Source organism: Montipora foliosa, chromosome 11 (genome assembly GCF_036669935.1).
Source record: "Montipora foliosa isolate CH-2021 chromosome 11, ASM3666993v2, whole genome shotgun sequence".
Taxonomy (NCBI): Eukaryota; Metazoa; Cnidaria; class Anthozoa; order Scleractinia; family Acroporidae; genus Montipora; species Montipora foliosa.
In genome coordinates this window covers 23115010-23131176 of record NC_090879.1, presented here as the reverse complement: position 1 = coordinate 23131176, position 16167 = coordinate 23115010, and the positions used below count along the sequence as shown (strand labels likewise).

General features: G+C 40.1%; 3 protein-coding genes across 5 annotated transcripts in view; 1 reads left to right on the top strand and 2 right to left on the bottom strand.

The window, feature by feature from the left end:
* Positions 1-981: 981 nt before the first annotated feature.
* Positions 982-8192, bottom strand: LOC137975888 (peroxidasin-like). The gene is made up of 7 exons (XM_068823098.1): positions 7726-8192; positions 7085-7133; positions 5475-6066; positions 4493-4736; positions 3625-3806; positions 2920-3206; positions 982-2220 (listed from the first exon to the last, which is right to left on the bottom strand). The coding sequence occupies exons 2-7, from the start codon at positions 7096-7098 to the stop codon at positions 1653-1655; spliced, it is 1887 nt and encodes a 628-aa protein (XP_068679199.1). The 5' UTR covers positions 7099-7133; positions 7726-8192; the 3' UTR covers positions 982-1652.
* A 978-nt stretch (positions 8193-9170) lies between these two features.
* Positions 9171-15727, bottom strand: LOC137976186 (mitochondrial chaperone BCS1-like). Of its 3 annotated transcripts, none has more exons than XM_068823481.1 (5): positions 15592-15727; positions 14424-14623; positions 13246-13309; positions 12137-12335; positions 9171-10935 (listed from the first exon to the last, which is right to left on the bottom strand). In XM_068823481.1, the coding sequence occupies exons 2-5, from the start codon at positions 14608-14610 to the stop codon at positions 10594-10596; spliced, it is 792 nt and encodes a 263-aa protein (XP_068679582.1). In that variant the 5' UTR covers positions 14611-14623; positions 15592-15727; the 3' UTR covers positions 9171-10593. The 3 variants fall into 3 exon arrangements, with proteins under 3 accessions (XP_068679582.1, XP_068679581.1, XP_068679580.1); XM_068823480.1 differs by lacking the exon at positions 15592-15727 and adding an exon at positions 14806-15138; XM_068823479.1 differs by lacking the exon at positions 15592-15727 and having other exon boundaries at positions 9174-10935; positions 14424-15270.
* Positions 15411-16167, top strand: part of LOC137976179 (uncharacterized) — a 9033-nt gene continuing 8276 nt past the window's right edge. The window contains exon 1 of the mRNA XM_068823470.1: positions 15411-16167. This exon is cut by the window's right edge and continues 116 nt beyond it. Within this exon, the coding sequence (XP_068679571.1) occupies positions 15536-16167 (632 nt within the window). The 5' untranslated portion in view covers positions 15411-15535.

Sequence of the window (16167 nt, the reverse complement as noted above, 5' to 3'; positions counted from 1 at the left end):
AACGGGACTAAGATCAACCCCCCTTTTGATTCCTACTCAAATAAATCGTCCGTTAGACATTCGCTTTATATGTAACAGCTTTCTGTAACCGCTAGTATCTTTGAGTCCTTCTTTTCCACTCAAAGAATTCATGCCTCACGCAGAGCCACAGTTGCAATGTCACCGTACTTAACCTTTGGTTATAGTGATGCTGTATTGGACTGAACAGTCTTCTTCAAAAATACCAAGTCACTTCCAGAATTTATAGTACTTGTAAAAGTTCCGGGCCTGTGTCTCGTGCGTAAGTCTAAGACACTCCACTGATATAGTGTTACAAGTTTTTTTGTACCGTTTAATAAATAAGCAGGCGTGTCGTTTTAGCGGATTTATAAGACTACGAGGCCGGAAGCAGAGTAGTTTTTGACCCAATCTGAAAACACGACCTGCGAGTTTATAGAAAGTTAAGGCTTTAAAAACATCACACAAAAAGCGTGTCCCTCTGGAGTCCAGACAATGGTGCAAAATGGCCTCGTTACTGTTTCCCTAGCCATGGTGGACGTTATCGTATCCAACACCATCACATGTCTGTTTTTCCAGAATGTACTCACAGCATTTCAGTTGCCAATTGCAACTTCTAGTTTCTATTCTTTAAATAAAGAATTGTAATGACAGGTGTCGGGTTTAAAGCTCATGCACGCGAGTGTTTTGATTTGCTGTTAGGCTCATAAAATTATCAATGAGTTCTTGAAGGTCTATTCTTAACATAGAGCTCTTGAAACCAAGAGCCGCTCAAGGGTGAATCCAAGACCTGCAAGTCAAAGGTTCTTAGTCTTTTTGCTTTTATCGCAATTTTGGAGAATTTTAGTTTTAAACCCGTTTTGGAAAATGGAAATGGAGAAAGACAGTAATTTTAATATTTTAAACTTCTGATTTTTTAGGACTATATTTTGACTTCTCAAAATTTTTCCTTTAAATTAAATAGATAGTTTATTACAAATTGCTTCGAAGCTTAAAGGCTGAATTATGCAATTACAAATTTCTTGAAAAAGCTACATTAAAATAATATAAAATATTGCAAATCGAATTAATAACTTACAATATAACAGAATTAAAAATATATATATCAAAATATTTACAATTTGTTTTAAAAATAGGGTCTATGTTCTTAATTAAAAGGTGGCACTTGTCTTGCCATTGCAAGCCTAAATGAGTTCTTCGCTCTATTGGTACAAACATGTGGAATGTTATAGGAGCGATTGTTTCTCAGACTATGGATGGTTTGCAACTAATCTCTTCTGTTTTCGTCCACCAACATGGCGGCGATGCCGTAGGATCCTTTCGAGGCGGCAATAAATTGAAGAGCTTATGATTTTTGTCGGAAGTTATGGTGTTGAAAAATGTGTTGCCCAATTGGCGATTGTGGACTACCATAGGTGTTATGCCCAAAAATTTGCAAGTATCACCGTAACTCGAGCCGGGCATAATAATCGATAGCGCCCTCTTTTCGAAACGCACGATCTCGTTTTAAATTAGACACTGCGGCAAAGTATTTGCATAGTCAATAGTAGATCGTGCACACGTTGTATAAAAAGAGCTCAGTCTTATCAAATTTTCTGCATGTATATTATTTTACTGAATGATAAGAGTTGTGGGATAAGTAGTTGGCAAATATTTCACGCCCACTCTTTCCACTCATTTAAGTCTACAACGTCAATGTTTGCACAGTCTGTGGGAAAATTGACGGCACTCATTTCAAGGAAGACGTTACGCGAAATTTGTTTGATTGCCTCAGAATTATCGCACAACACTCTTGCCAGTGATGCATTCCGTATTGCAGTCAATTGCCCCATGGTGAACCCAATGTGTGAATCGTTTCTCTCATACCAAAAGCGATCTCCTACGCGAAAGTCTTTGAACCCCTGAGTGAGAATATAAGTGAAGGTATGCCCCATAATGCTTCCTGGAAGAGGCTTCTCGCTCATTCCACCCACGTACAAGTCGATATCGTCGACACTGTCATTGTAGGCTCCTCGAAGCCTTTCTCGCTGCGCTGGGTCGATATTAGTGAGATCGTCAATGGAGGCTGCTAAGCCTAAGCCGCTGGCGTCTCGAAACAGGTTGTATGGCGGTAAACCACGCTCTCGTCCGCGCTGTATGTTCAGAGCAGGTAAGTCACCGATGATTCCATGACTAGTTGGTCCAGCTCTGATAAGATGATCTTGAACAGAAGAGGCAAATAATCTGGAGAGAAAGGAAAGGAAATGAACTTTGTTTAAGTGTCTAGTCGTGCAAAGAGCAATAAAAGATAATACCAAAGCTGAAAGATTCCTGTCTATCTAATATCTTGAAATAGTCAAAGGTTCGTCTTGTTTTAGTCTAAAACTTCAAGGCCTAAGTTGACTTAAGCTCCTGGCCCCAGTAGTTCAAACGATGGATAGCGCTATCCGCCGGATAAGTAAAAGCGAAATCAATTGCGCTATCCATTGGATAGTGATTTATCCGGCGGATAGCGCTATCCATCGTTTGAACTACTGGGGCCTGATTGCTTGCCTCCTAGCTACACTGAGATATCAAGCCAGTTCAGAGACACAATTTAGCTTCTTGTGAACTTCATATGGACAGAAGTGTTTTACTGGGAACTAGAACTAAACCACTCTTAGAATCAATACGCCCACTACATCCGGGAACCGCGCGGTGGTGTATTTTTCATATGTAATACGTCGAATAGTCATATTGAACAACGACGTCACGATTCCCGCCTTTTTTCCCAACTTTTTTTTACGCCATCTTCCCCCCTTTTTTGAATTAAAAGTAAACTAGGCGTTAGCTCGGAGATATGAAGTTCATGCTTGAGGGCCAAGAACAATATCTCACGAGTGAGCGTATCGAACGGATTGCTATAATAACGATAAACGGATCGCTGGAATAACTAACATTTACCGGTCTATTCCCTGAGACACTTCAGAAGCAAGTCCTAGCAGTATCTCGCTAATGCCATCGCCACTCGAAGAAAACAGAGAGCTCGGGTCGAAGAATGCGTCGCTCATTGCAATGAATCGGCGCTGTATGAATTGATCGGTGGTTTGGGAAAACTTTTCTCTTATCATTGAGTGACCCATCCGTAGGGCAGCAGAAACAAAGCTGTTAATGACTGTTGGATTCACTGACGCATCATAACCGTTAAAAAATTTCCCCGCTGGTTCCAGAGAAATGTTTGCATTCTTTCGCTGAAAGGAGAAAAGGTAAAATTGAATCCGCGTTAGCTTCGAGTGGAAATAATTATGAAGATGACTCAAATTGCCACAATTCGTATTTGGACATCAGATTCCTAGGGGACCGTTCTATCAAATCGTCGACAGCTTTATCGGAAGCACAGATTTTTTAAAGGGGTTGTGTCATGGCCGTGCAGATGACTTTGTGCAGTTCGTATTCATTTTTTTGGCCTTTGATATCTCTATAGATTTGTGAAATACCGTGAATGAGCAAAGTTAGCTTCGCTGTCAACTCAGCTATAGGTTAGAAAAAAAAAGAGAACAAGAATTGAATCAGGTAAAGGTGGTTTATGAGAATTTCGATCAAGACTGTCACTGTCAAAAACAAATATTCAATTTCAAAAATAAATCTTGAAAGAATGAACAGGCTTACCAGGCGTTCATTGAAAAGCACAGGAATCCACTCATTGTAAGTGATATGTTGAATCTGGGCAATGATGATTTTTCGGGTCTCCTGAAACAATCTTTCATCTTCCCACGCGGGATTGAGAATATGAAGGTAACTGGCGATTCGATTGTGTTCACGGACCCAAATCGTGTGCATAGCCATAAGTGCTGTTGTTGAAAGAGAATTTAGAAAGCTAAAAATGACTTTGTTTCCCAGAATGAATTTATGCTGAGTATGACATGCCTCCCAGGTTGTAAGTGGGGCATTCCTGTCATCCGGGAATTGCTCTTTATCATTTATCACGTACACAAGCTAGGCGTAGGGCCGCTTTCACCCGTACGGCCCCCCGCGCGCTTTCATTGTAAAACTATTGGGAAAATCCCTGTATGAGGGCCGTACGCATTAGCGCGAGCAGGGGCTCGTTTCTCGAAAGTCCCGAAACTTTATGAGCCATTTTCGGGTGTCACAATTCCCTATTGTATCTCAAGAGCGATGATAATTTAAGTTGTCAAACTTCACAGTAATTTTTTCTTTTTGTTACTTTTAAAAAGTGTTAAAAGATCGCCTTTCTAAAACAAGCTGTTGGCAGTTTCACAAATGACTTTTCGGGCCCGAAAAGTTTCCGGGAGTTTCGAGAAACGGGCCCCAGGTTAGTTTTAAGCTATGACTTAGTACATTCCTGTCAGTTTTTCCACCATACTGCGGTGAGGGTAGCAAAGGAAGATAATTGGCACTTTATTCACCCCTAAATGGCTCGAATTGGGGGAATTAGAACTCATTTGCGTTAAATTATAGTTTATTTTAATTGCAAACGTTTCAAACCAGACGTACTCACTCAGGAATTCAGACCTACTTGGATTCTCGTTGGCTCGTTCGTAGTCGCCAGCGTGAAAGCAAGGATGCGTGGAGGGTTTCACAGACCTGCAGAATATTCCCTTTTTCGCCTTTGGAAGGATAGGAAGTTTGGACGAGATCCCAGGGAATGGGGCGACTCGAAGTAATCCGAGGTTAGCCGTTCGGTCACGAAGGAGTTCCGATTCTTCGTAATCAGCCCCGTAAATGTGTGATGCGTCAATAAAACTGGACACTCTATTTATCTAAAAATTAAACAATAAATTGAAAGATATGCAACAAAGAAAACTGATAAAATTTTGTATTTCCGGTTCAAGCAACAAGGGTTTGATTAAAGTAAATTGGCATCCGTAAGGAGGTTAAAGAGCTGGAAAATCGCGCATTGCCTCAGCTTTCTAATGTACCTGGGTTGGTCAGCTATTTTTATTCATCAAGTAAAGCTATGATCCTCCCAGTTATGAAAGCAATTTTGGCAATTGCATAGAGAAGCCTGAAAAATTCAGTACTTCGACGGGGTTTGAACCAGTGACCTCGCGACACCATTGCGATGCTCTATGCAATTGCCTAAATTGCGTTCATAACTGCGAGGATAAGAGCTTTACTTGATTTCATATCCGCAGTTCAATATGTGATTCTTTTCATAAATCATTTCATCGTTTATTTTTATTCATTAAGTTGATACAAGCTAAGATGACGTAAGAAAACGGATCCCCATGCCCCATCGTAGTTTTTCAAAATCTATTTTTAGTTTCGCAAAGCTATTTTAGGTTCTCGTTCCCAATGCCGAGTATATTTAAAATTTCATTACGTCATGACAAATGGCCAATCAGGTGCCTTTCTAAAAATAGCTGCGTAGCTGAACCATCGTTGGAAGAGGTCCATGTATATGGGGGATCCGTTCTCTTACCTCATCCTCTATTGGTTGATACAATTCAGTTGATGCGACACACTACAGTTTCTTGAGCAACTCCGTCGTTAATTACCTGTTCTCCATTTTGAATGGCCGATCTCGTTAATGGTATACACACTGCTGTTCGGTTTGCGTCCAGTTCATTCCCAGGTAGTATATCAATACCACTGCATCCCTCCCTAGGGCCTTTGCAAGGTTGGCTGTTGTTTCCACATTGCGCAGACTTGTTAGTCTGAGTTAAGACAAAGTCGTGACCCATAAACTGGCCCCACGTCATAGTCATGTGCGTGAAGTTTGGCTTCGCGTTATCCTCGTTAGCAGGCGAGCTCACGAACACGGTCTTGCTGACTTTTCGCGCGTTTGGAAGCGGTTGATCATTGGATCCTAGACTTCGTGGAGCGTATTCGCCGTTCTGGTAGGCTGGTGGCAGCAGACGCCGGAAAGGGGTCCGGGCACTGCCCAAAGTCACATTACACAAGTTGTTGCACGTGCCATCGAACGTGCGGTACTGTTGCAAGAAACAATTCAACTGAATTCGAAATGGAGCATCATCGCAGTGCCCATTGATTACTGAGGCTAGGATTTGACGCTTGAACGAATTCCCAAAGTGCGATGCGTGACTCAGTGAATACGAGATAAGCATGAGAAGTAAGCATGGACGAAACCTGTTTTTTGAAAAAAACGGTATTTAATAAAGCGTCAAAATGAGTTTCTTGATTCTCTTAGCTTTTATTTATACACCTTGTGATTCCCTTCAAAGTTTCCCGCACATTCTAAGCCAATCAGAAATAAAAATAGCGAAACTAATTTTTCGCTATTACAATTCTTTGATTGCACATGACGTCACAGCGGAAATGTGAAAAGCCTTTTGGGAATTGGACTCTATTATTAGAGAGCTTAAGCACGGGCGTTTTTGAGACGCGGACGGCAACCGGAAGAGACCAATTCGCGTTCCAGGACAATTGTGTCTCCCAGATTTTTTATACTAATCATCTCTAATGGAGAAAAGAAACTTAGAAATGTAAATGTGGTTATTTTGGCAAAAAAAAAAAAGTAAAAATTGAGGCTAATTTTTTTTTTTGGGTTCACAGACTCATAAAAACCGGGCCCCGCCCTTAGCTCAAGGTCTGGATCCGCCACTGCATATAAACCATAGAGAGAGTCTAATCTCACAACGATGTAAATGACTACTGGATGTCTAGACAACATCGGGAAAATGGAACCGCCGGCTGCAAAGAGAAGTCTTGATCGATGTTAATGTTTTTGTTTTTTGTTTCTCGTTTTTTTTTTTTTTTTGGCGCTCATAGAGACTTTGTAACGGCAGACAGTTTTCGTGTGGTTTTACCAATTACTCCGTCCAACTTCGCGCTACGCAACTTAATGTAAACCTAGAGATTACTTTTAAGCAACAAAAATCAAAAGTTCGTGACAACAGAGTATCTGTCGACCATACATAACTTAAACTGCAAACAACAGAGATAAACTTTGAAACACTGCTGGGCTGAACAGTTTTCAAAACACCCAATCGAAATCCATTTTAATCTTTTTCAATTTTACCCATCCCTGCCTCCTATGTATTTACTGGTTTCTTCAAAGCTTCCATCAATTTTTAATTTACATTTCCCTTGATTTGGTTGAAATGAAATTGACAGAGCAACTTTAAATGCTTTTATCAATAAATACCTTCCTTCCCGCATTCTTGTGTTTTTCAGAATGACAGTTCAACTAACGCCTGTTGAGAGAGATTTGTTATATAAAACAATACATCGAGTCTTGAAAGTCGAAAGCCATAAACGTGACGCTAGAAGATCCCAGAAAGGTTATTCAAGTTGTTTTTAGCATAGATACTATTGTTTAGCTTTAACTGAACATACATTTAGTCGTCATAGTAGAATTTTACTATTTTCAACTGAGCTGTAATGAGATCAAATTAACTTGCTATATAGTTGTTGCATCGTGAGTACAAAACTTAATTATCGACGTGATATCCAAGACAAAACAACTCACAATCGAGTACCATCCCATTGTGAACAAGGGAAACAAAAGAAATACTTGCAGAACTTTAGATTCTTCTAAACGAAATGTTTCAGTGTCCCGCACGTGTGACATTCCCTTCTAATCTTAGTCATCAGTAGAATTATTCACTTGGAAGTTATTATCAGCTAACTTTGAAGCAAGGAACTCCATTCGCTCTAAGACTTGGATATCAAATTTCCTTGAGTATTCAACAAATATTAAGATTCAGCTAACAATAAATATTTCTAACTTTTGAGCCAGCTAAAAGAATGAAGTACGATGTTGTCTTCTTTTCTACTGTCTCCCACCTTCTTAACAGCACAATTAACAAAGTTGAAGACGCTCTCTGTGTCTGTGCCGTTTAACTGAGCTCGTTTACGTCTCTTAGTATCTGTTTTCTTTTCATGTAGTCGAGCTCCCAACAGTTGCCTTTTGTGTTACTATCAGTATGGCGACCGTGTAAATTAACCAATCAAATGAAAACAAATTTGGTTGAAAAATGTAGGCGCATACATACGTGCTCTAATATGAATATATTAAGTGTGATTTTCAATTGCCTATATTTAATTTATATTTTTGTTATTTGATTCTTTTGGATCCCTTGAAATGCTGGACATAGGTAGCTTTGAGTCAGTACAAAATTTCGTTTTCATATATCATCTTTGAATAAAAGCAGCAATAGAGAAAACCCGGGTGAAATGCAAACAATTTTTAGAGGTTTAAAACTGATTTGCCCCCGGGGAATGATAAAAACTCAAATCGAGTAATGAGTAGGTGCCAGAGGTTAATATACCTAATATTCGTTCTTGGTCACGGAAGCAGCTGGAGGTTATCATACTGAACAAGTATATTATGCATTACTCAAAATGTTATCAAAGACGTAATCTAACTGAGTATGCAGACGATCACTTGGAAATAAAGGGTCCGTTATATAGAAAGGACCATTAAAGATCGTGTAGCAATCTGGAAGAAAATACAAAGAAAATGTCGAAAAAACGATTGAAGTGAGGACCTTTCCTAAACGTGGGTGTGTAAAGTGTATTACTCCTCTAAAGAGAATTTCAACAGTATTGCGCGTTGAAGCGTTGTGGCGCCGGCAATCAGCCAGTGCATGGTTAGAGTGATTCACACACAGCCTCAAAACGTTATTTCAGACAATCCTCCAGCCACAAGCCCCATAATTTTCTTGTCCTCATTGACACGCTTAGGGATTCCCTTTGAGCCAAGGTGTGGCGCCCCCTGAAGCAGTGCTATTGGTAAGGGGTTTTTACAGATATTTTACTTTCTGTGAACTATGCAAATATCAACCGGTGTAATAAAGGTTTACGGTTTAGAGAGTCAAAACAGATGCTTGAACGAAGAAGTGGCAATACGGTCGGTTTCGTTAGCCTGCTCAGTCTAACAGCAGCCAACCTAATTGGTCTGGAATTACGTCCAACTGGCCGATAATGTCCATGAAATTTAACTCCAGTGTATTTGTCAAAACGCTTATCAAGTGTGATTTATGGGATTATATCGGAAAGCACTTTCAGTCCAACAACAGCCAACATAATTGGTCTGTGATTGCGTCCAACTGGCCGACAATGTTCATGAAATTTAACTGCAGGGTATTTGACAAGTCTCTTATCAAGGATGATTTATAGGCTTCTATCGGAGTGCCACACCACTAAACAACATTCTTGCGTTTTCAAGTCATTTGTGTAACGGTTACCATGCTACAAATGGTACAAAATGGATCACAAAAACAGGTTCAGTATAAGACACAGTTAAAAAGGCTGGAAACCTTAAAACCACGGAGCATTGATGGACAATGATTGATGATTTTGAGGCAAGCCCAGTCCCTGATCGCGACAAGTTCAACGCCAAAGAACTAAAAAGCGCAAGTGTGTTTACATTTGATTGAAAAAAATAAAACAATCAACTGGAACAGAGAATTTTCGGACCAAAAATTTCATAGTATTCGGTTTGCCTCGAGAGTATGACCCGACGTTCGAGTCATACGTAACCAGAAAATTCCTTTGTATTGGTCCACTCTCCGTTGGGTCCAGTTTCTTATTCGGGAGCGGAACGCAAAAACCTGACTGACCTGGAGCGACAAACCAGAAAAAGCTGCACCATTTGCCATAAAAACATTTCATTCGAATAGACCAATTTCCATATAATAAAATTCAGTCCTAAACAAAGGCATCATCTCGAGGCTCTGGAAAATAAATGTAAGGATTTGTATGAGTTTATTCCCCAGAGCTTCGAGTTGATGCCTTTTGTTTAGGACTGAATTTTAATATATCGAAATCGGGCTATTGGAATGTTTGTGAAAGTGATTTCTTTGTTTCATGCAACTGGTACTTCCATCACACAACATGGGGATCAATGTTTTGATAAAATTCGATTATAGTATCACATATGGTAGGTGTTAGAGCTCCAGGGAACTTGAGCATGCGCCAACAAAATGCTTGAAAAGCAGGACAACAAAAGTGGAGGCAGTAGCACGGGCGCGTTGCCAGAGCGTCGTACCACGGCGATGAACCACGAGATTTCGATCCAAAGATCACTTCAACCGGCACTCAGACGGCCTTTAATTATCGAACGCACCTCCCTAATCTCTGATCATTACTAGTTTTTAAGTATCAGGATTCCATTGCTTGCCCTATTTGAAAACAATGCGGCTCAAAAAGGTCTCTGGCTGAAACGCGGGCTTGTTGGCCAAAAATATCTGATCGATTAATTGGCTAACTCGAATAGCTGCTACCGTTGCTATGTTACAATACGAAACTCGACTCTTTTGGCCAAATGACGACATTTTTCGATTGAAACATTCTATATTTTATCGTTATTACTCCTGCTGCTTTTTATCACTAGATTCCGGAAGCACTTAAAGGGCCCCGGTGATCAAAAAAACCACTTCCTTTTTTCCTTCAGATTTTGAAAGTGTGTTTGCTTAACACCTGATGGCGGACCATTAAATAGGAAAATTCCAGTTCAAATAAAGAGGTGTCTTTTTGAAATCAAGGCTTAAAACGTGGGTCACTTAGTGTTTTGTTAACATAGTTTTGAAATCCAAAGAAAAATATGAAATGATTTTTGGTCACAGGGGCACTTTAAAAACTCGAGGCTTTGCCCATTGTTAGAAGCACAACAACGAGAACCATTTTTCATGCTCATTCCTTTTGGTTAAGCTAATGTCTTAGTCGATCAATATTTTCTATGGCACCCAACGGATTGTTTTTAAAGAGCATAAAATGTCCCTGTATTTGAGCGATACTTTTTCTCTGTCCAAGCTCTATCACCTTGTCCGCGAACTCTTCTGCCCGAGCGGAGGTCTGTTCGGGATAAAAACGCTTGTACATTTTGAGCAGCTGGCTCCAGGAGGCAAGGCCAATTTCCTGTTTGACGTCAACTCTGCCGGGTCGAATCAGAGCTGGGTCTAGTCTTGTAAGGTGATTGGTTGTCATGAAAACGAGGCGCTCTTCTGATGATGCCACGCCATCTAGCGTGTTTAAGAGACCACTAAATGTCACCTGAGTTAAAAAACAAAAACGTAAAATGGCGTTAACAGGCCATGTTCGAGGGCCTGTGGCGCTATCGAGTTATCGGATAATATAAGCCGAAGCAAAGTCTTCGGCATTTGCCATATGTTTAGTTTTCATATTGATGCTAGTCACTGGCAATTTTAGAAGAGAAATGATCTGACCGTAACTTATCACGACCTGACCATGGAACGCAGTGACCAGACATGCACCAGACCGCAAATCAATAATTGCTGCAAAACAAAGTTCAGTATGTTCTTCAGTGTTGACACAGAGGTTAGAACACTCGCCTCCCACCAATGTGGCCTGGCTTCGATTTCCAGAGTCGGAGTCATATTTGCATGTGGGTCTCTACTCTGCTCCAAGAGGTTTTTCTCCGGGTACTGCTCCGATTTTCCCCTCTCCTCAAAAGCCAACATTTGATTTGATTTGATTTCGCTGTACAGTGTTCCCAATTAACGCTCCAGCGATAAGGAAATTGACACTTAAATAAACCTCATTATTACAACAGTACTATGATTATGGGTGATCAAACATAACTAAAACCACAGTAAATGGGCTAAACATGCTTCGAATTCATTAGGAGCAATCTAACAATGGAATATGTTGTTCGATAATCCAACAAGAGCAAAAGAGACTCCTGCATATTGGAATAGGATTGGTTAGTAAAATTTTATTCACTTATTTATTTTCTATTTTTCAAATAATTGCCCTTCATCTATATGATGATTCTTGGCAAGAGGTCAGCGGCCTTACTAATGATACTAATTAATAATTATTTATAAATAAGAATAATCAAAACATGTCCAACTGGGCAAGGAAGGAGTTTATGGATTGAAACTCCTTTTTTTTTACTGACCAACCCTATTCTAACATGCAGGAGTCTCTTTTGCTCTGGTTGGATTATCTAATAACATATTCAATTGTTAGATTGCTCCTATTCGAAGCAATAGTGAAGGTATCATGCCAATTCCTATTTATTATTATTATTATTATTATTATTATTATTATTATTATTATTATTATTATTATTATTATTATTATTACCATCACACTCAATATTATTATGATGATAATTATTAACATTATCATAAGATGAGACCAGGTCAGCTGCATGGCAACAGACTTCAGCATGTTCTTGGTGACGTTAAACTTGGCGGGTTTTGCTTACTTAACACATTTATTTACCGACCCTATTTGTGTATCCGTTTGTTCTCCCTTCTTCCTTTTCTTCTGTTCTCTTAACAAATGCAGCATCAATATCTTCTAAGAGAATTATACTCTGTTGTGGAGCCACACTCATAAGATGATTGAGTCTATCGTCTGACAAACTGCGATCACTCAGATTCATTACACATATGCTATAATCAAGTTCACCGGCAAGTGCTTGGCTATAAGAAAAAAAAAAGATAAGAAAGAGGTAAAAATAGGTCTTTTTACGAAGGAGGTTGAATGTCATTCAACCTTGTACAATGTTAAGCACTGTATACATGTACATACCCATTACCAGTATCTACTTTTCTGTATTATATTACTACATTGAGTATAATACTTTTGTATTTTGTTCACTTGTCAAATGAAGGTTAACAGGACGAGACATTTTATCCAATAGTATATGTCCATGTAGGGTGCATTTTGATTTCAATATTCTTATTAGTGCCAAGAAACCAAAAGTCAAAAAAGCGAGGTGGAATGGTAACTCCAGTTATTTGGCATAACATTTATTGTTAATTAATTCTCGCAGACATTTTGCTTATTGCTACCCTCACCAAAAGCTCAGCAAATCTATTCTGGAACCATATTACACGTAGTTTAGAAGCCAGGATTGGTGACACATTCAACATGGTGCAGAGCTTTAAATCTTGCGGAAAAATATACAAGCTACTGCCACAACTCATGCAACATCTGCACAAGATGCCAGCAAATAAGGTGTATATACCCAACATATTTTGATTTCAATATTCTTATTAGTGCCAAGAAACCAAAAGTCAAAAAAGCGAGGTGGAATGGTAACTCCAGTTATTTGGCATAACATTTATTGTTAATTAATTCTCGCAGACATTTTGCTTATTGCTACCCTCACCAAAAGCTCAGCAAATCTATTCTGGAACCATATTACACGTAGTTTAGAAGCCAGGATTGGTGACACATTCAACATGGTGCAGAGCTTTAAATCTTGCGGAAAAATATACAAGCTACTGCCACAACTCATGCAACATCTGCACAAGATGCCAGCAAATAAGGTGTATATACCCAACATGGTTCTCAAATAATTGTGAAGGCAAAGGAGGATGTACATACATGAAGCTACTTTTTCCACATCCTGGAGGGCCATAGAGTAAGTAACCCCTCCTGTAAGGGATGCCTAGAAGAAAAAGAGGTTTGAATAATCACACAGTTAGACTGGGATTCCCTGGAAACCAGATGTAAAATGGGACACCCTTGGTGTGGTTATACAAATCAAATGAAATCATTTCTAAGATTCATACAATATGCCACACTGTTACCGGAACAAATGGACAGGCTTGCAATGCATCCACATGGGTTGGGTTGAGGTTGTATTGCCTTTCAGCTTAGTTATAATACTTTTTACGTGTCCTCAAAAACACCAACATTGACTTTAATTTCTAAAGCTGAGCATATTGTTTCAGCTTTCCCATTAAACATGTCGTTCTCATTTCCCGTCATCATCATCATCATCATTGAAAACAAAAATTCTATTCTTAACCACTGTAGCCCATGTGACAGGCGTTCGCAGGGGAAGGGAAAGAACCTCCTCTTTCTCCTGCTGGTTCTCCCTTTCCCTTCCCCTTCGAATGCCTGCCATGCACGCTATAACCACTGAGCCACCCCAGAACATTTCATACTGTCGTATGAATATGTGTGAGCCAATTTGAACAAATTAAGTGGAAAAAGCTGACAGCCCCAACTAAGGAAAAGAGTTTAATGAGATATTCTTTATATTTATTGGCAATATAATAAGGTCACGGGCACCCAACGTCAATTTTTGGAAAAGATCTGTTCGGAAGACGATTTGAAATCTATAATTTTCGGAACATTTGTTGTTAAATTTCTTGCTTGCCTGCCTCTCCTAAGATTTTTGAACATCTGAGAAATGGTATAATTGCCCATTTTAAATGGATTTGTACCCTAAAGAGGTCACCTAGAATTTTCGGGAGCCTTTTTTCTGGCTGAAATTTTCGAAAAGGTAAGTTTTGATCCCTATAATTTTCGGACCACCAGACTTTCAGCTAGGAAATCCGAACAGATGAAAAATCTTCAGGGGATAAAAATATGCCTGTATCTACCATTTAAATACTAAAATACGTTTAACAATGCTATGTTTAAGTGGTTTTGAACTATATTCTCGTCGGGTGCCCCTGATAAGGTGGGACACATTGTATAGCAGAATAACACCCACTGAATATACCAATCAATGTGCGCCTTCGTAAACAGTGTGCACTAAACAGAATTGATACCTCTGTCCATGTACCATTTCGGGGAATCAATAAATTCTCTAATGTCTGCCAAGATTCCATCTGATATGCCGTCATCCAAAATAACAGAATCTAAAGGTCTCTTTCGGCGCGGATACCCAAACTGCCTCCATTCTGCTCCCATTGCAATGTACATTACAGTCTTTCCTTCCTGTTTCTGGAGAGCCATGTGTCTTGCTTCCCTTAAAATATCAAAGAAAAGTTGTTTGTTCGTAGCAAGAGCAGTTAAAGTAACAGTTTCCCAAGGAGCTCCAGTAGTGAGATCAACCATTTTTTCACGAGATCTCTCCACTCTAACGAAGCTGTTTTTGTACTTGAAGAAGTGTACACCAGGACTGGGTGAAAAATCAAAACTTGTCCTCACTTTCCCAGTTTCATGCTGTTGAAACGTAGTTTCCACACTGAGATGCTGGGCTCGCTGCCCCTGAGATGTGATCCACTGTAAAACCCAGTGGTAACTCTTGTCTTTGCTGGGAACTTCGAGAGTGATGATAGCGTAACGACGAAACGCAGTATAAGCATACTGGCTTCCTTTTTTCAACGCTGCTAAACCAGCTCCAACACCAACCAGTCCAAATCCGGCTGAAAAATACGGATTGCTCCCTAAAGAGGCTACTAGCTCTGAGAGAGGCATTATATTTTAAAACTTATGTACGCTAATATTCTGCATTTTAAATGTCCAGTGAGTTGCCGATTGCTACCGATTGCCGCCGCCATATGCAATTGTTTCTGAACCCACGCTTACTTTGCCAGCGGATGATACCAAGCGTGCAATCGTTTGCTATGTAATTTTTGTAAAGGGTGCCTCGGCTCTGATTTCGCTCATGAATGGGGCACTGTGCGTATTTCATCTTCTAAATTCAAAAATTCTGGAAGTTGATTTGTGTCCGAGATTCAAAACATTACTTGTTTCCCTTTTTTTGGGGTTCGTTAAAAAAAGCCATGTATTTATAATTATAACTTGATTGATGACATCGATCAATATTAAATGATATAAAACGATCTAATGTTTTGTAACTCAACACCAGTGATTTTCAGCAGACAATGCCTCTCTTTGATAAAGCTCTCAAAGACACGAGCAATCGCTTGCCAAGATGACGGGCAATAAACTCGGCCGTGGCTCGCTATTCAATGCACATCAGATCTTTACCTTGTTAAATTTTGTTACCCTGCTTGCAGCCGTTGTCTGGCTAGTATATGATGTACATCTTCTGCACGAAGAACTTGAATCGGTGAAGGCCAATATTCGACCTTTACTAAAGGAGAACGAGAAAACAGCTCCGAAGCCATTAGAACATTTTATGGTCAAGCCGCGTAAAATCCGTCAGATGGGTGACGGGGAAGACGGGCATGGAATGGTGATGATGACCGTGGCTCCAAGCAACGGAGGAGACGTCCATGGCACGACGTCTGCAACTCCATATGATGTAGAGGGCAGACATAACATGACTACTGCAGCTCCAAATAACGACGGAGGTGGTCACGGCATGATGACTATGGCTCCACAAGCAGGGGGAGGCGGTCATAGTATGGCGACAGCAGCTCCGGGTGGCGGAGGAGGTTCTGCACAAGGAGGAGGGGGTGGTGGGCACGATATAATAACAGGCGATCCTCAGGTTAAAACAAGGCAACTAAGCGCTCAACAGTCTACAGTATCCCCTGGCACGGCTAATCCACCGAATCAACCTCCCCACGGGGCGATGGGTGGCATGGGACAATCAACCAA